The sequence below is a fragment of the Oryx dammah genome, unplaced genomic scaffold (genome assembly GCF_014754425.2).
Source record: "Oryx dammah isolate SB20612 unplaced genomic scaffold, SCBI_Odam_1.1 HiC_scaffold_26, whole genome shotgun sequence".
Lineage (NCBI taxonomy): Eukaryota > Metazoa > Chordata > Mammalia > Artiodactyla > Bovidae > Oryx > Oryx dammah.
Genome location: NW_024070210.1, coordinates 79,614,412 through 79,633,448, shown reverse-complemented (window position 1 = coordinate 79,633,448; position 19,037 = coordinate 79,614,412). Strand labels below are relative to the sequence as shown.

At 52.6% G+C, this 19,037-nt stretch overlaps 1 protein-coding gene across 1 annotated transcript in view; it reads left to right on the top strand.

The window, feature by feature from the left end:
• Positions 1-2,113: 2,113 nt before the first annotated feature.
• The window catches only part of ZFHX2 (zinc finger homeobox 2), a 28,530-nt gene continuing 11,606 nt past the window's right edge, over positions 2,114-19,037 (top strand). The window contains exon 1 of the mRNA XM_040227279.1: positions 2,114-18,901. Within this exon, the coding sequence (XP_040083213.1) occupies positions 16,858-18,901 (2,044 nt within the window). The 5' untranslated portion in view covers positions 2,114-16,857. The remainder of the gene's footprint in view (positions 18,902-19,037) is intronic.

Sequence of the window (19,037 nt, the reverse complement as noted above, 5' to 3'; positions counted from 1 at the left end):
TTCTTGTCAACTCCTGGCTTCCCTCCTTTGATGGGTGGGAAGGGCTAGGTTCTTTACACGTATCCTTTCCCCAGTATGTTTTTGGAAACACGTGACTCATGGGAGGTACCATGGAGAGGACTGGTTTACAGACATGGCATCTTGAACCTGGCATGTTTTGAATGTTTATCTGCATCCCCCCCCAACCCGATGACAGGAACCAGTGTGCAGGGAAGAGAGGGGCCCCAGCCCCTAACTCCTTTCATTGGCCTGCTTTTCATCTGTCCTTTGTTTTAAGTTTTGTTGCTCAAAGAAAGAAGACTTAATCTCTTCCTTGAGTTATAGGGTCCAAATCCAGTAGGGCAGAGGCAGCAGTTTAAAGAGAAAGATAGATTAGACTCCAAAGTCAGTCACACCTGGAGTCAACTCCAGGCTTCACTTTATTGGTGTTTGGTGTTGGGAAAGTTACTCCACCTCCTGAAATCTGTTTTGTCTTTAGTAAAATGTGGACTGCCTCACAGATAAGTGTGAGAATTCAGTGACAAACTGTCACATCATGGAGATTCAAAATGTTAGTTTCTTTATCCTTCCTTTTGTCCTGTGAACTCTAGGATTATTTTTTTTCCTTCTATTAATAGAAGTAGGCTGTAGCAGTTAGAATGGGCTCTGGGGTCTGAGCATCAGGATTTGAATCCTGGCTGGGTCATTTACTGGCCATGTGCCCTTGGGCCACTGAATTGTTTGTGCCCTGGTTTCTGGTGCCAGGGTAAAGAATCTGCCTGCTGATGCAGGAGATACAAGAGACAGAGGTTTGATCCCTGGGTTGGAAAGATCCTGTGAAGGAGGAAATGGCAACCCACTCCAGTATTCTTGCCTGGAAAATCCCATGGACAGAGGAGCCTGGTGGGCTACAGTCCATGGAGTCTCTAAGAATCAGACAGGACTGAACATACATGCAGGCCTTCCTAACTGTAAAATGAGACTAGTTGTGGGGATTAAATAAGTTAATATATGTTAAAGTGCTTGGTGCCGTCCCTAAGCACTAATTAAGTTTCAGCAGTTATTAGAACATAACAGAGTTTGTGTGAGCTGATAAACTGAAAATAAGGATGGGGAATCAGGCCCTCTCCCCACCCTACCCGCACCCAACTCTGGGGACTATGTGACCGCGTGAAGGAGACAGAAGCTCCGGTGACTCAGAGTAATTGCTGCGGCAGACAAGGTTCTATAGTGCCCAACTGGAAGGGAGGGGAATTAATAAGGCAAGAAGAAGGGAGTTAAAGTGTGAAAAAAAAAATAGAGAGAGAGAGAGGTCTCTGGTGGTTCTGGAAAGCTCGTAGAAGCCATGGCTTGCTCTAGATCTGATTTAAATATATATATATATATAGTAATAATAACAAAACACATATATGTTTCTGTAGACAGAAGAAAGAGGAGGAGAACTCGGGAAAGTGTTTAAAATGCTCTTTGCGGCACCGGCTTGGACCTGGAGCCACAGTCAAGCAGGTGGCCAGCACCGCAGTTCGCCTGTCATAGGTCCCGCCTACAGTCTAGTGAAGCCGGCAGACACCAAGCTCTAGGGCCGGCGGGCGGGGGCGGGGGCAGCCGGACTACAACTCCCGGCGTACTCCGCGACGGGCGGGCCGCTGCACCTGCTCAGTGGGGCCGCCCCGGGCGCCTGGGTATTGATTATTCCATTGTGTGGGACGCCTCGGCTCCAGCCACTGAATGAGGCGGAGGAGTGAGGGCGAGGAGGAGGAGGAGGAGGAGGGCGAGCAGGAGGAGGAGGAGGCAGGGAGCGAGCGAGTGCCCAGGGTGAATCAATGGAAACCCCCTCACGAAGCCGGGAAAACACTTCAGCCGCAGCCAAATAGCATTGATTATTTTCCTTCACTTCCCTCACCGCCGTGAATTTATTTATTTATTTTTTCCATCTCCGTCCCCGACGCCCCGGAGTGAGCGCTGGAGGGAGGGAGGAGGAGGGGAAAAAAAGGAATCAACACATCGGAGAAGTCCCTTCCAAGAGCCACCCCCTCCCCTCCCCGCCTCGCGCTGCTCGGCGGCCGCGGTTCGACTCCCGTCCCTGCTTCCAGCTGAGGTGTAAGTGCATCGATTTCCGATGCTGCTGGGTTGGTTGGTTTTTTTTTTTTCCTCTCCTCTCCCTCTCTTCTTCCCTTCCTTGCTCTTTGGAAGCTTGAGACGGAGGGGAGAGGAGGCGCTCGGAGACTGCCGTTGGAGGGCACGGAGAGGGACCGAAAGGGACTGGGGGAGGGGACCCAGACCGACGGACGGACAGACGGAGAGCCTGAGGAGAAGGAGAGACAGGGTTGTGGGAGGGAAGGAGAGGGCGAAGAGAGAGATGCCGGGGTGGAGGCAGAGGCGGGGAACGGAAAGGCATCGAAGCTGGACTAGGAGCCAGCCGGACGGAGGGAGGGGAACGAGAGGCTAGACGGGTCGCGCCGAGCAGTACGGGGAGCGGGGATCCCGGAGGGAAGAGGAGGCCGGGTGACTATGGGGGCTCGGAGCTGTCAGTCTGGAGGGGCCTGAGTCTCGGCGGCCCCCCGCCGGCCTCAGGATGGGTGAGGAACGGCGGCTAGCAGGCGGGCTGATGGATGGGCAAGCTCGCCGCGGGTGGGAGGGTGGGAGGGGAGGTGGGTACCCTTAATCTTTGATTTTTAGGTTTTGCCTGAAGTTGAGTTGTCTGTTGCTTTTTGGTTTTCGAAAGGTGCTACTAGTAGGTGAGGGGAGGCCACCGCTCCTATTCAAGGTGAAGTGTGCCTCTCCTGGCCCCCAACTCTCCTTCCGCTCTTGTCTGTCCCTCTCTCTAAATAGCTCTATCATTGAGCACTGGACCACGCTGCGCCTGTTGCCCTGCCGATCACTGTCCGTGTCCCTACCTCTGAATTTTGCCATTCTCATTCATTCTCCCTACCCATCCATCTCTGGGTCTGGGTCTGTCTGTGTGTCACTGTCTCCGGATGTGACTTCCTATCCGGGCGATCCTCTCGCTGTGTGTTCTTGTCTCTGTGTGTCACACCTTGGCTGCCTAACTGGTCTACCCATCTAGGACGCCGTGCCCTTTCCTTCAGGGTCTGAATGGATATCTCTGGCCTTTTCAGGCTGCCTTGGAGTTTGCTTATCAGTCATGATTGATGACTGTGGTAGTCACTGGTCAGGGGCCTGGAAGAGTGGAGGGATAGGTGTATCTCCCTCAAGGATTTAAGTGCCCTTTCCGCACAGCCAGGCCGGCCTTGTCTTCCGTCTTCACCCAGGGAACTTTGGGACTTCCTAGCATTGTTAACCGTCCCCTTTGCCATGTGCTTGTGTCCCCCATTAGGACCTCACCGCTGGTCTCCTGCATGTCACCTGCCTCTCCAGAAGCTTCCCACCACATAGCTCTTCATCACTGACTTGATTTTCCTCCCTTCCCTCACTTTACCATTATATATTTTTTTCATTTCCCCGTTTTGTTTCACCTCCTTTTTTCCCCATGCCCGCCTCTGATGATCTCCTTTGCCTATTCTTCACCTTTGTTCCTGTAATCTGCCCTCTTCCTCCCTTTTCTCTTTGGTCACCCTAAGTTTCTTGTATTTCTTAGCCTCTCACTCAGCATTTTAACTGCAGCAGCAGAAGATACCAGGGAGCAAAGGGGCTGGAAGAGTTGGGGAGTATGGTTTGTGAAGGCACATAAACAGGCCAAGAAATCAAGTTAATGGGCTTCCAGGGGCATATCACCCCTTCATCAGTCAGAGCCATTATGTTTCATTCACTGTCAACTTTGATTTTGTAAGGGGACATTCTGTGGGACTCAGAGCTCCACGCTGCTTGGTTGCCCCTTGTCCTCCGGTTCATTCTAGACCCTGGTGGCTTTTTCTCTACTTTCTAATTTATCTTCTTCCTGGGTCCTTGATCTTATCATATTTGGATTCAGTTTGCTTCTTCAGGATGCAGTTTTCATCCATGTGACAGAAGCTATCTTATGCAAAGGGCCAGGTTCATTCAGCCTAAAGAATGAGAAACATGGATAAAGAGTGGGAGAGTTTACCTTGTTTTAAGCTCCTCATTGTTTTTCCAGACTTCAGAGGCTTGAAGGGTAAGAGGAGGAGGTAGATATGGGCAGAAGATGGAAGATTTCAGAGGTGAACAGCGACAGAAAGGAAGAGGAGAGAAATAAATGCACAGGGTAGAGAAATGCATGATGTGAGGAACACGCAAAGGAAGAGAAAATTCATGCAGGATGGGGGCAGGGGAGGAATCAAGGGGTGATTCATGAAAAATTGGGAGAATGAAACAAAAAATGAGTTAATAATGATACAGAAGGAGACAGGGAGAGAAAGGATAGACTATTTCTCAAGAGGAAGGTCAACAGAAAAAGCAATATGAAATGAATAAATATAGTGTTAAGATGGGGGAAGGGAGGAACTGAAGAATAACATGAGGTGGGAAAACAGTATGGTACAAAGGGGAATGGAAGGCAAAAAGAGGACTGGTGAAGCAGATCAGAGCTGCACAGAGCTTGGTAGGGAAGAGGAGAGGATGAGGTATCAAAGGAAACAAATGCCTCTGGTGTGAGAAGGACATAGCATGATGGATGCAAAGAGAGCGCCGCAGGAGGGGCAATTTGGAAAAAAGGCAGAGCAGAAATATCATTGGGCGAATCCCCAAAAGAGAGAGATGCCAAAGGGGAGGAGAGGAAACGCAAAGATATGTGGTGAAGAGGAGAGATTTGGCTCATTCCGTTGGCCAAATCCTTCACTAACCTACTGGAGGCCTTTGCATTTCATTCCCAAGCCAGGGCAACGTGAGCACAGATTAAAAAAACACTAGAAATTCCCGTTTACTTTAACTGATAGGAACTGGAATCTTTCTAGCCCCTGAGCACCAAAGACCTACAGCCTCTGATGTCATAAATTGCTGGTGTTGCCTTGGCAACCTGACAGGGTTCCTCCCTCCATGATGTCAGAGCAGCGGGTGTTACCTTAAGACCCACAGAGGAACAACTTGCTGCTTTGCTGGGGAGCTGTACATATATTGGCGAGGGCCATAGTCAAATCTGTAGGATTCCTACGTTGGTAGCTTGACCTTGCCTCCCTGCAGCTATTCTTAGCTCTAAATGAAGTCTTGTTTGTGGGCACCTGAGGTTTACTAGAGCCTGCGGGAGCAAGAGGAAATTATCTCAGGAGACAGGGGCATTGAGGATGGGATGGTAGGACTGAAAAACAGGCAGGAAGAGAGGAAGGAAGGAAGAGAGTGGAAATGGGCAGTTACAGAATGTGAAAGGAGAAGGGCTTTGTGAGCAGGAAGGAGAGTTACTAAAAATGTAAGATGAAGCTCGCTTTGGGCTTTGGGTTTAGGAATGGACACGAAGCTGAAAATGCAGATTAGAGGGGATAGGAGCCATGTGAGAGCTGTGTGAAACAGGGATACAGAAAAAGGAAGGATCTTGAATGGAACTTGGCTGTGAAGGTAAAAGGAGGGGTGGGGGGGGTACTCTGAGAGAAGCTGTCAGTGAGAGACCCAGGGTTAGTCCTGATGGCCATATGAGCAGGCACTGCCTGTGTCTAGCTTCTGATGGTTTTCTAGCACCTAGCACAATGTCTGTCACACAGGGGATGCTTAATATCTATTGGTCAAGACGGTGGATAAATAAGAGGAGGCTAAGGAAGAGGTGCCCGCCTTCTTTTCACCCCAGCTCTCAGGCCTAAGTCTGCATAAGTGGGTGAGTTGAAAAAGCAGACACTGGAGGAAAGGACTCGAAGGCAGTTACCAGAAGTGCCTGTGGAACCTGAGGCGGAGAGAGGACACACTGGGTCAGGGGCACACTCAGAGGCATCCAGGGCTGATTCTAGGGGCTGATCTGGGGAGTCTGCAGAGATCCTGGGAGAAAACATGAATGAACAGTCTTAGAAGCCCAGGAGGAAGATACGGAGGAGGCTAGAGAAAGGAGGTGGTTTCCAGAAAAGGTTAAGAGTTGTTTCTAAAGACAGATTCAGAGATTTGAATTGGAAGTAGCATCCTTAACCCACCCCATTCCCAGTCATGAAACCACAATGGAATCTGCCATATGTAAATAAATAAATATACACGCATGCACGTGCACAAACATGCTAGCCACAGAGTTCATATCAATACAGACCCAAAATCTTGTCCAAATCTAGACAATTACAAGGAAGTCAGTGTTGGCCAAGTGGGCCAAAAGGCAGAAAGAAGCACAGACTTATATATGTAAGAAGCCCTGAGAGGGATGGCCTTGACGTCTGGCTATGCATTGCGTTGTTGGGAGTCTAGAGGTATAGAGTAAAACACGAGATGGCAAGAGATGCACAGCTCATCACAACTCTGAGATCTGTGAGCAGGCTGCTAAACACAGAAGCCGTAGAGGAAAAGGATGCACCCAATCAGGAATTATAACCTGTGCCTGTGGTGGAGAGTCAAAAATGCCCTGAATGGATCAAAGGACTCTAGGAAAGAAGCCCTGGAAGAGAGGTCGCAAACTGGGAGCCCTGAGGGAGAGCCTGTCTATAATAAGAATGGCCAGGGCAGCTGGAGAAGGGTTTGGCGGGCGGGGGCCTCCAGCGAGGACGGTGGCGGCTGGATGCACTGTCAGCCGCTGCCATGGACTTGGGCAGCTCATATTTTGCAGCAGGCGACAGGCTGTCGACACGGCGGTCCTTTACCTCACCGTTAGAAACTCATTTCATTGATTTTTCCATCTTTCTTCTCTGGCTTCTCAGTCATCCCACCACTCACTTTTCCAGAGCCCCTTGCCTCTCTGTGGAAAGCTCCAGGGGACTGCCTGCCCACCCCTCCTCCACCCTAGGCCAGTGAGATAGGGTGAAGGATTTAGAGGTGCCTTTCAGCACCCTGAGGTAATCCCATTGGCTCTCACTGCCCCCTCTTATAGGCATACGTGCAGACCAGGGCCTCTGTGTCCAGTTGTCTAGAGTACCCAGCTAAGGGGTTGACAGAGCCGAGATCCACCTGTTCTGTCACCAAGCTGTACATACTTGCAAGAAGACACCTTTTCCTAATCTCTCCTAAGACAGCATGGCATCCCCTCAAAATATCTCTTGCAAAGTCAAATGAGAGAATAGGAGCTGCCTCTGTACTGGGGCAGGAATACAAGGTTCCAGGTTGGGAATCACAGCAGGGCCATCCACTGGAACAGTGATGGCACTGGGGCCTGAGCAATTAGAAGGCATAAGTAGCGCGTGGTTTCTGCAGAGAGAAGAGGGCATTCATATGCAATGTCTGGTCCTGTGTAGCGTGTGGAAGTGCGCAGTTGGAAGGGCAGGGGTGGGTGAAGAAATGTTTACTTGTGTAGATATTTCCGCCATGCCTCCTCCAGTCACAGCCAGCTACCTTCAGTTTCTCCCTTTGGGGCTGAGATTGGGCTAAAGGTCAAGAGTCAATTGTCAGTCATTTGGCTTCTCAGTGGAGGAGGGCAGAGGGTGGGAGGGGAGTGTTAGTCTGTGTTTCCCTGAGGAACTGACGGGGTGAACACCATTTCCATCCTCAGATTTCTCATTCCCTGTTTTGTCGGTGACCCCTCCCACCCCCCACCCCAAGGCCCTCTGGCCCATCTTTCTCTGGACTTGGTAAGGTGGTTTCTCTGGGACCCAGTGTGTCTTGAGTCTCTGTGTCTGGATTCTGCTGCTTGCCTTGACTCAGGCGCCTGTCATCCCCTATCACAGTTGTCTTCCTTTCAATCCAGCCATTTTCACCTTCTGTATCACTTTTCTTGCTTGTACCACAGACTCCTCCTTCCTCCCTTTCCCAGTGTCACCAGGCTATGTGGTCTTCAAACCTAGAGATAAATCCCAGTGCTTTAGGGATAGGAGTGTGCTTGAGGTTAGGAAAAGGGAAGACTGAGGACGGCCAAGACGGAGAGTCAGGGAGGCAGGGCAGGGAAGAGCGGGAAAAGGGGAAACTGCCAGAATGGAACAGGAAAGGCAAAAAGGATGCGACTTGGAGCCAGGAGAGCCGGAGGGAAGGCCACGATGTAAATGAAAAAGGAGGGCGGTAGGCTGAGGCTGCGAGGACCGCGAAACGGAGGAGAAAAACCCGGAGCCTGCCCCCCTGCCCCCCTGCAGAGAAATGAAGGCCGCGAGGAGGAGGGAGGCCGAGTGGCTGTGGGAGAGGCTTAAGGCGGAAAAGGCAGGCGGCCGGCTCGGCCTCCGCCTCAGTCCTGAGTTCAAGCCGTGCCGGCTCTGACCCTTGTGGGAGGAACTGAAGTGGCAAATTAACGACGATAATGAAGTCACTGCTCCTTGTTTGTCTTTGCAGGTTTCCCCTTGAGATTTGTCCTTTGGCCAGACGGGGCACCGTGGGGGAGGGGAGGGCCAGCAGCAGGGAAGGGCGGGGGAGGGGAGCGGAGAAGGGGACCGGGAGATGGAGACGCGGCGGACAGACAGACGGGGGGAGGCAGAGGGAGGGGTAAAGGACGCCAGGAATGGAGGAGAGGAGGGCAGGGGAGGGAAGCGCGGAAAGATGGGAAGGGAAAGAACAATGGGGAAAGGGAGAGGGAAGCCTGGAAGGAGGAGCAGAGGCCCGGGAGGGAGAGGAGCGGCGGCAAGGGGAAATGGCGAGCCGGCGGGGAAGACGTGGCCGGGGCTGTGGGAGCTGCAGCTGGCGGGGCTGGGGGCGGGGCCTCATCTCCATCTCTAATGGCTGTGAAATGAGGTTAGCTCCATTAGAGGCGGTGAGAGTGTAACGAGATCACACTCATTAGGGCTGGGCCATCCCAGTAATTACCACCACCCCAAACACGCCCGCGCCGGCCGGGCCACCGCGCACAAACAGGCACGCGGCAGCACACCCGCACAGGACACCCCCACCTTTGAACGGGAAGCCCAGGGCCCCAGGGGGTGTAACCGAGAGCCTGGGGAGCCCCTTCGCCAACCCCGAAGAGGTGCCCGGACAGGGCTATAGCCAGGCCCTCAGCCACACATAGAGCAGAAAGCAGTAAACACACACACTCCCCAACTCAGGGAGTTAGGTAGGTGGATGAGCAATTATCGTTCCCATTTATTGATCACATACAAAGTGCCAGTCTCAGTAATGATCATCTCAATGGGCACAACTCTATAAGGAACTATTCCCCATTCTATTTATGAAGAAACAAGCTTTAAGCAACCCCACCCTGAGGACATTTACATCATAGGGAACAGAACTAGAATTTGATTCCAGACAATACCATACCTGTTTTTTTTTGTCTGAAGTTCATATACTATTGAGACTTCCCTGGTGGCTCAGACGGTAAAAGCGTCTGCCTACGATGTGGGAGACCCAGGTTCAATCCCTGGGTCGGGAAGATCCCCTGGAGAAGGAAATGGCACCCCACTCCAGTACTCTTGCCTGGAAAATGCCATGGACGGAGAAGCCTGGTAGGCTACAATCCATGGGGTTGCAGAGTGGGACACAAGTGAATGACTTCACTTTCACTTTTCATATACTATTACGAATACACACGTGTAGACTTTCAGAATTTATCACAAATCTGTGGTAGCTATCTCCATTTCACCTCCAGTAGCCAGACAGACACAAACATGCACCGAGAATGGCCAGGGCCCCTGCACAGACAGCAGTGTGGACAGCACTTCCTGGAGGTGCACAAAGCAGTGGCCTGTTGTGGCCCATCTTACTGTAACAGCTGGGAGAAGGCCCTGACAAGCTCAGAAAAGAGTGTGACAGCACGTTTGCTCAAGGCAGCACACACCAGGGCAGCGTAGCACACTCAGACTCAGTGATCTCATTCAAAATACTTACCAGCCCAAGCTGAAAGGCTTACAAATTAACTTGAGAGCAGAGTGCTGGAGCCAGGCTACCTGAGGCCAATCTCAACTCTATTTTCCAAGAGACCTTGAAAATTACCTAACCCATCTAAGTCTGCTGCCATGTTTGTAAATGGGAATGACCAGCGGTGTCTATTTTATCAGATTGTAGTGGCAGATTACGTGACGTGATGCTTCCAGAGGGCTCAGCACAGTGCCTGACACACGATAAACATTATTTTATTTATTTACTTATCTCATGATAAACATGATATTACTATTTGTTGTTGTTGTTTTAATAGTATTTAAATAGTCATTACCATCACAAGGGTTCATGAGAATCGAACGAGAAGGATTTTATATACACAGCCATTTACAATGGTATCCTTCCAAATAATTCTAGAAGAATTGCATGTAATTCTGTTCAAGCTCAGGGAGATCAAAGATCTTTCACAGAGATCCCCCATGCGAGGATCAGACAGGATCCGGAATCTGAATTGAAGGGTGCAGCCCCGAAGAAGAGTTCAGAGCTGACTTGGTGAGGTTATCTAAACCTGGGTCTCTCCAGTCCACCTGAAGACCACACAGCTCCGCACTGCTTTCCTCACACCTGCAGCATCATTGAGGGAGACACACTGGCAAGAGGCTCCTGTTCTCTCTGGGACATCCTCAACTCCAGCAGCCAGCATGCTGCGGTACATCTCAACAAAGTGACGCAAGTGTGCACGGATGTCCCTCTCCACTTGTGGTTTTAATCCGTAGCTTCCCTTTTAGCCCTGTCTCCTCCCTCCCCCATCTTCTTCTCAGCCTCTCCTTTCTCCTCACACCCCACCCAGTTCCCTTCTGCTCACCTTCAGCATCTTGCAAAGTGTAAGAGATAACCTCTTTGCTCCATCCTTCTCACTGGGGACAGGCCCCTGCGCAATATGATGCCAAAGCTGGGAGGTCTTGAGGAGACTCGGATTGCAGCATTTACCCGTGCAGATCAAGACCAAACTCCCTGCCCCTTCCCTACCTCTCCCTCCCTTTTCCCTCCCTCCTCTTCTCTGCCTTGGCTGTCCCTTTCTTCACTCTCTCTGATACTCCTTTCCCTGCCTGCCTCAGTCCCTGCCATTCTTATTTTCTCTCTTTTGGACAAAACTTCTCTTGCACAAAGTAAGCACTCCCTAAATGTTGGGGTGCTGGGGAGAGATCTGCAAGAGATAGGTAGAATTAAAATGGAGGAATAGGAATACCTTTTTTGTTGTTGTTTTCTTTTAAATATAGAAGCTGAGCTTTAGAGACAGAGGCAGTGATAATTTTAATGCAGGGAGAAGACATAAGAGTTTTGATCCAAGTGTGAACCTGGGCAGAGCTTCCAGTCTCTGGTTAGGGATAATGGGGTGTATCTAGACCCAGCCATCAAGAGGGCCTGTGAGAAATGAACACTGCTGCTGGGCCAACTAGACTGAAATCCTGCTCACCAAAGAATCTGCCCTCAGTTAAAGGGCAAGATGAGAGGAAGAGGCCAGGTCAAGAAGGGGCAAGGCCAAAGGAAAGCACTGGCCTAGCTGCACACATCTTGCCCAGCTTTTCGGGGAGAGGTGGGGTGGGATGGGGGGCAGTGCAGGGAGAGCCAGAGAGAAGGAAAGGAACTGACCTGAAGGGCACCATTATGGGCACTTTTCACGTTACCTGCACTAGTCTTCACAAAAGCCAGATGAGGACAGCTGTGTGATCCTGCAGATGCACTGGAGAGACCCAGGCTCAGCAAAGGACACGAAGCCAGCTCTGGACCCTTCTGTGTGAGCACTCTAGAGGGCCAGGGAGTTTCCAGGTGAGGAAGCAGACTGGATAAGTAACTTACCAAGGTTGCACGGCTGGCGAGTGGTGGCAGCCAGGACTGAACCTGGGTCTGCATGAATCCTTAGCCCATGTTCTTCCACTGCCTTAGAAAAGAAATCTCATCTGGTTAGAATTTATTTGCTCTTGGTACCAACTGATCCCCCTAAGGTGGGCACACAGACTCCCATCTTCCCCTTCCCTCTGTGGCTGCCTCTTGAAAGCAACAGGTTGAAACCAAAAGGAGAGAAAGGCGGGGCAAAGTGAGTATGGAGGGGGCAGCCTGGAGTGAAGGGTTTCGGAGAAAAGAAAGGAAAGTTCCCCAAGACAGGCTCCAAGGAAAGAGAATAGATGGAACAATTGAAAAGTTGGCAAACAAGTCTAGAGGGCTCTGCCTGGAAATCACTGTATGCAAATTGTAAGCAAATATGTCTGGTGCCCTCTGGCTGACTTTGCTGGGAAAGACTTTGCCCTGCCAGTGGATTTGAAGAAGTGAGGAGAGGAGGCTTTGTTTTTAAAAGGAGGGGAGCTGGGAGGAGAAAGTCACTCTATCACCAGGCAGGCCTGTCCCTTCCTCAGTGATGTTCCCTTTGTAGCCACTAGGGGGCACTCCTGTTGCTTTCCTGCTCCAGCTCCGCCCGAGATGGGAGGGGCTCCAGCTCCAGAGGGAGCCCCCCTGGCCAGCCTGGCGCCACGCCTCTTGGTGAGGGGCACATTCTTTCCTCAGGCCTCACTTTTTTGCTCCTTTTGCCCTTGTCCCTTTGGCTTCTGTAATTCTCAAGATTCTGAAGTCTGTTCTGCCAAGTGTGGTCTCAGAGACCCCCTTTGCAGTTTTCCACTTCACATCCAAGCCTTTCTGTCACTCTCATAACATCTTCAGTAGCTCTCAGGTCCTACAGGCTGTACTGAAGGTTCCTGGAAGTTCCCTGGCTTCTTCCTGTTCTAAGTACAGTGTATCTGCCCCCCTGAACAGTGAGGGCATATCAAGAAGTAGGAATTCTTGTCCAGCTCTTTACAGGTTGCTTCTCAGCCCTCCTCCCGTTGAGGAATATCTGTTCAGAGATTCTCATGATGGGGCAGCTAGCAGCACCCCCCACCCCCACCGAAATTTGAAAGCACTCCATCCTTTCCTTCTCACCTTGAGGAACAGCCAGGGACTGGGGTCTGCACCGAGGAAGAGAGAGGCAATACCAAAACCAATCTCTTCTGTCCCCCACAGCTTCCTCTCCATCTTCCCCTCTCTCCCCACCCTGTGAGGGAAGGGAGCATTAGGGAAGGAGATGGAACGGTAGGGGCAGCGAGTGGGCTCTGGAGACTGAGGGCCATTTTGGAGCTGGAAGATTCATCTCCGGGGATGACTACACCCTCAGAACTCTCCACCCTCCCTTGGCTCCAGGCCTGCCTCCTCCCATCCCCCTCAGTGGCAGCAGCCTTGTAATTTAAAGCTCTCTCTGTCGCCTCTAATGTGATCCTCTCGTTTTATTGACTCTCTCTGCCGTCTGTGGCGCCCCTTCACATCAATCTCTGCTCTAATCACACCGCCACCGCCTGCTCTGTCTCCCCTAACCCCTCTCCTTAGGGCCCCCGGCCCTCGCCTCTACCCAGGCCCTTCCTTTTGACTGCCCCCACTTCCGCCCTGCACCTGATGTGCCCTCTTCCTCCTTCCATCCTCCACACACAGGAATGCCAAGATCTTGGAGGGCTTGCCTTCTCCCTAGCCCCATAGATGTACCCTGAGGGAGAGGAGAGGCCCTTAGGGAAAGCCTGGAGCCACAGCAGGGATGGCCATGGTCTGAGGGAGAACAGGACTCTGGTCCTGGGGGTGGTGAGTGGGGACCTGTTATCCGGTTCCATGCTGCAGTCCATGGGCTCGCAAAGAGTCGGACACGACTTAGAGACTGAACAGCATCTCCAGAAGGAGGGGAAAACTGAGGTCAAGATAGGAAGGGCAAAGAAAGGGACACAGATTCAGAGCGGGGCAGAAGAAAGGTTTGAGGCGGAGGAAAATGGAAGGAGGGGGGAAAGTGAAAAAAATAATTGCTTCAGTTAAAGGTTTGTAATAAATAGTGGGTGATGGGAGAAGCACAGAGAAGAAAGGGGGAGAGGGGAGGGGGGGCGGAGATGCACTGAGGCAGAGATAAATTTGCAATTGAAATTCTTTCCTGTTGAGGAGGAGGGGGAGGTGGGGAAGAGATTTGCAATTTTAAACAGCTGCAGACCTACCCTCCCTCCGCTGATCCAGGTCTCACCCACTAGCTAACCCAAAGCTAAGCTCCTTTGGTTTCTAGCTAGGAATGAGCTGTCTTTTTTCTGTCCTGGGAAGTAGAAGCTTGGAGAGAGGATTTGGGGCTTAGGCCCTCGTAGCCCTCCTCTGCAGTGTGATATAGAGTTGTGAGTCTGGGGCTAGGGAGAATTTGCTGATGGATGTGAGGTGGGCCAGCAGGGACACGGCACCCACCAGGTTCAGCCCTCAGCGTCTTTTGCCAGGCCTCAGTTCTTCCTAGCAGGTGAGCCCCATCATGGGGGTGACAGTGGAATATCAGGCCCTCCAGCCCAGCACATGCATCCCCCCACTTCCCTCTGCTCCCCAACGATTCCATAAGAGGAATGCCTGTATCCCACAACTTCAAGGCTTCTGCTTTCTGGTTATCTAAGATAACACCCCGCCCCTACTTCCAGTTCCTTTCCTTCCCTGTTAGTTCTCCACCCCCTCACCCCCCATCCTTGGCCCAGGTGCTGATTTGCATTTTCATTAGCATGCAGAGCCAGCCCCACGCGGGGCTGCTTAATGGCCCCTTCCCTGACTTCATGCCTGGCTGGTCCCCGAGGAGGAGGAGGAAAGTGGGAATGGAGGCTTCCAGGCTGACTGGGGCCAGATGGAGGACCCATTCCAAATCAAGGAATCTGAAGGTGAGGGTAAGAAGTGGTCCGAGCAGGGAGAAGCCCCACCAGCCCCACCACTTCCTGGAAACACTCTGGCCTGAGCACTAAAGGTTTAATCATTAGGGACCTGCTGATATTACACACTGAAGAGGAGTTAGGACACGTGGGACACAGGAAGAGGTATGGGAAGGTGAGGCATGGGAAACTGGTGGGTTAGAGGGGGAGGGAACCAAGATTTAAAAGGTTGGGAGCAGCATGCAGGGCTGGGTAGTTTTAATCAGCTGGAGGGTGCTCAGGAATCCTGGTTTCTAGACTTGGAGGCTCATTTTGCCAGTACTCTGTCTGAGGGCCAGTCCCGGTAGAGGGTGGAGCCCAGGCCACAGCTTTGGGGTCTAGCTCTGCGCCCACCAGTCCTTTTCTAGTTTCACCTTGGAACTTCGTGACAGTCAGCAGCTCATTCAGCCTCTCTTTCTTGGTTGCCTCATCCATAAAATAAGGTTGTTGTGAAGTTAAATGAGATAATTGATTAAAGTATTTAACAGTGCAGGGACCATAGTATATGTACCTTGACAGCTTAATATTATTACTGTTATTTATTTTTTTTAATCTCTGGGGAAGAGGAGGTTTATCTCATACAAGCGTTTGTCTTTCAACTGGCCAAGAAGCTCCCACCTATGACCAGAGGTGGAACTGGAGGGCATCTGAGAGGAGCATGGTGTCTGCGGGCCAGAGGAAATTCACTGTGGCCTCTCCGGCAAGAGGATCTTGACTTAGGGAAATTACCTCTTCAGGGTGTAGAAAATCTGAGGGTCTTTTCCAGAGTTTATCCACTAAACAGATATGTATGGATATGTGGCAGGCATCTTTCTTGGTACCCATGATGGAACAATCAATAAAGCAGAGTCTCTGCTCTCATGGAATTTAGTTTCTAGAAGGGAAAAATAAGGAAACCAGGAAATATCAGGTAGTGATAGATCTCTGGAGAAAATAGACCCCCCCCAGTCTGTGTTAGCTTCTGTAGAGAGGGGAGGCCTGTTGGAAGAGGTGCTGTTTAAGCAGACATGACAAGCAGCCATGGGCAGAGACTGGGGGAGGAGCACTGCGGGCAGAGTCAACAGCTCCAGCCAGCCGCTAAGGTGGGAATGAACTTGCTATGTTTGAGGAACCAAGAACGTCAGTGGGCTGGCGTTGGCCAGCCAGGTGGGGTGGAGAGTATTAAAGATGTGCTGGGAGTAGGCAGATGCTGGATCAAATAGGCCTTTTTGTAGATCAGGGAGTGGTGTTTGGGTTTTATTCACAGTGCAGTGAGAAATCACTGATGGGCTGTAAGAATATAGTATGGTTTACATTTTGAAAGGTGATTATAATGTCTAAATTTTGCTTTTAAACAACACAGGGAAAGGGGAAGTGCCTGATGATACAGATGAAACAAGACTGGCCCCGAGTTAACAAGATCCTAATGTATAGCACAGGGAACTATATTCGGTATCCTGTGATAAACCATAATGGAAGAGAATATAAAAAAAGAATGTATATGTATATATAACTGGGTAACTTTGCTGTACATCAGAGATTAACTCAACATTGTAAATCAACTATACTTCAGTTAAAAAACAAAAACAAAACAGGGACTTCCCTGGTGGTCCAGTGGCTAAGATTGTGGACTCCCAATGCAGGGGGCCCAGCTTCGATCCCTGGTCAGGGAACTAGATCCTGCATGCAGCAGCTAAGAGCTGGTGCAGCCAAATAAATAGATTTTTAAAAACCCACACTGGCCCAAGTTTGGAGACCGTTGAAGCTAGGTGATCAGTAAAAACAAAGGGATTCCTTATATTTGGTCTATCTTTATCTATGTTTGGCATTTGTCATAATTGAGAATTAAATAATTAAATGAAAGGTCATTCTGAGTGGAAGGAGGGGCTGTAGCAGAAATGGAGGCCAACGTGGAGTCTCTTGCACTAGTTCAGGAAAGAGACAGCTGTGGCTTTGGCCAAGGTGGTGCTCGTCGGGAGGATGAATGGAGGACTGAGAAGCTCACTTGGGAGGTTACTGTCGAATGGCCTGCCTGTGGGCGGGGGTGAGAGGAAACTTTGGGGTTTTAGCATAAGCAACCAGATAAATGGTGGTACCAATTTTTGAGATAGGAGAGGCGGAGAGGAACAAGTTCTGGGCAGAAGTAGAGTTCTGACTTTGCACATGTTGAGTCTGAAGTCTTGTTAGACACTAATGGCAAATGGGTACTTGAATGGTGCCGAGGGAAGAGGGTGGGCCTGGAGTATGGGGAGAGTCAGCTGCCTGGCTGAGCGTCCCCTGCCGCCTCACTGCTCCGCTCTCTCCGTGTCTCCCCCGCAGGGTCCTGGCTGTCACGCTGAAATGAACCCCCAGCTCTCCTCCGTCTGCCATGGCCACCCTTAACCTGTCCTCTGTCGCTGGCACCACCCCCTCCCCTGGGCATGATGCCCCGTCCCTGCCTCCGGACACCTCCTCCCCCAGCACCCCTTCTGATCCTGTCACCAAAGATCCCCCTGATGCCCCCTCCCCCTCTGAGAGCATGAGGTCCTCGGAGGCAGGGGGGCAGTCCCTGGAGTCAGGCTGTGGCCTCGTCCCACCAAAGGAGACAGGGGAGCCCCAGGAGGAGCCTGGCCGTGGTGGCTTCCCACCAAAGGACCTGGGGGTGGACGAGGCCAAGGAGCAGGAGGAGGAGGAGGGGGAGCTCCCTCCCATGGACCTGAGTGACCACTTACTCTTCACAGCTGGAGGTGAGGCCTGTCTAGTGGCCAGGCTGTTCCCAGCAGGTGACAGTGAGCTCCCATTACCAAAGGGCTTCCCCTGGGGTGAGGCAGGCATCAAGCAAGAGTCCAGCCTGCCTCTCCTTGCCCACCCGCCCCCTGTTCACCTCACTGCCCTTTACGTCCAACATGGCTTTGACCCAATCCAAGGCTTTAGCTCTTCTGACCAAATTCTGTCCCACGATACCTCAGCGCCATCTCCGGCCACCTGTGAGGGAAGGGACGGAGCCTTCTGGAGCTACCAGCTGGCTCCAAACCCACCCGGAGATCCCAAAGATGGCCCCACGGGGAGCAGGGGAGGAGACCCCAGGGCGCTCTTCTGGCTCTGCCTCCTATGCCGCCTGGGGTTCAGCAGGCCCCAGGCCTTTGTGGGTCACACACGGTCTCACGGGGTGAAGCTAACCGCTGCTCAACACCAGGGCCTGCTGGGCAACCCAGCCGTGCTCCAGGATGGGGAAGAGGCCTGCATGGCCCTGCTGAGCTTCCTGGAACCAAAACCGCCTGCTCGCCCTTTAGAGAGACCCCTTGACAACGGCAGCACCGTGAACGCGGAAGCCAATGCAGCCCAGACCAAGAATGGGCCCCCTGCGGCAGAAGCCCAGGCCCCCGTCCCGCCCATGCAAGAAGTTATGGCCCTTAGCCCACCCTCCCCCCAGACCACTCCAGCCACCTGGGACCCCAGCCCAACCCAAGCCAAAGAATCGCCAACACTGGCAGGCGAGGCGGGGCCAGACTGGCTCCCCGAGGGGCACGAGGAAGATGGCGGGCTCTGCCCCCCACTCAACCAAAGCTCACCCACCTCCAAGGAGGGGGGCACTCTCCCTGCCCTGGGAGGCTCCCCTGAAGACCCTGGCGACCCGGCCCAGCCCTATCGCCTGGCCGATGACTACAGCCTGGCCCCGTCAGCCTTCCAGGGCCTCAGCCTGTCCAGCCACATGTCTCTGCTGCACTCACGCAACTCTTGCAAGACGCTCAAGTGTCCCAAGTGCAACTGGCACTACAAGTACCAGCAGACCCTGGACGTGCACATGCGGGAGAAGCACCCTGAGAGCAACAGTCAGTGCAGCTACTGTAGTGCAGGGGGCGCGCACCCCCGCCTTGCCCGGGGAGAGAGCTACAACTGCGGCTACAAGCCCTACCGCTGCGAGGTCTGCAACTACTCCACCACCACCAAAGGCAACCTCAGCATCCACATGCAGTCTGACAAGCACCTGGCCAACCTGCAGGGCTTCCAGGCCGGGCCCGGGGGCCAGGGGAGCCCCCAGGAAGCCGCGGTCCCGCCCCCTGCAGGGGACAAGGAGCCCAAGACCAAGTCATCCTGGCAGTGCAAGGTGTGCAGCTACGAGACCAACATCTCCCGCAACCTGCGCATCCACATGACCTCTGAGAAGCACCTGCAGAACGTCCTCATGCTCCACCAGGGGCTGCCGCTGGGCCTGCCGCCCGGGCTGGTGGGGCCCAGCCCCCCTCCCCAGGCGGGGGCTGCCCCTGCCACCCACCCTGACCTCTTTCAGTACTTTGGACCGCAGGCCCTAGGGCAGCCTCAGGCTCCTTTGCCTGGCCCCGGGCTGAGGCCAGACAAGCCCCTGGAAGCCCAGCTGCTTCTCAATGGCTTCCACCACCTCGGAGCGCCTGCCCGCAAGTTCCCCGCACCTGGTAAGCTCCCTGGGTGCTCTCCTCTTTTCCCTTCCCCAGGGCCAAACCTGGTTCCCTGCTTTCTCCTGAGGGCCAGCACCCCCGCCCTTAGGCAATGCTAGCTCCCTCAGCACCCACCCCTCCACTGCCACACAGC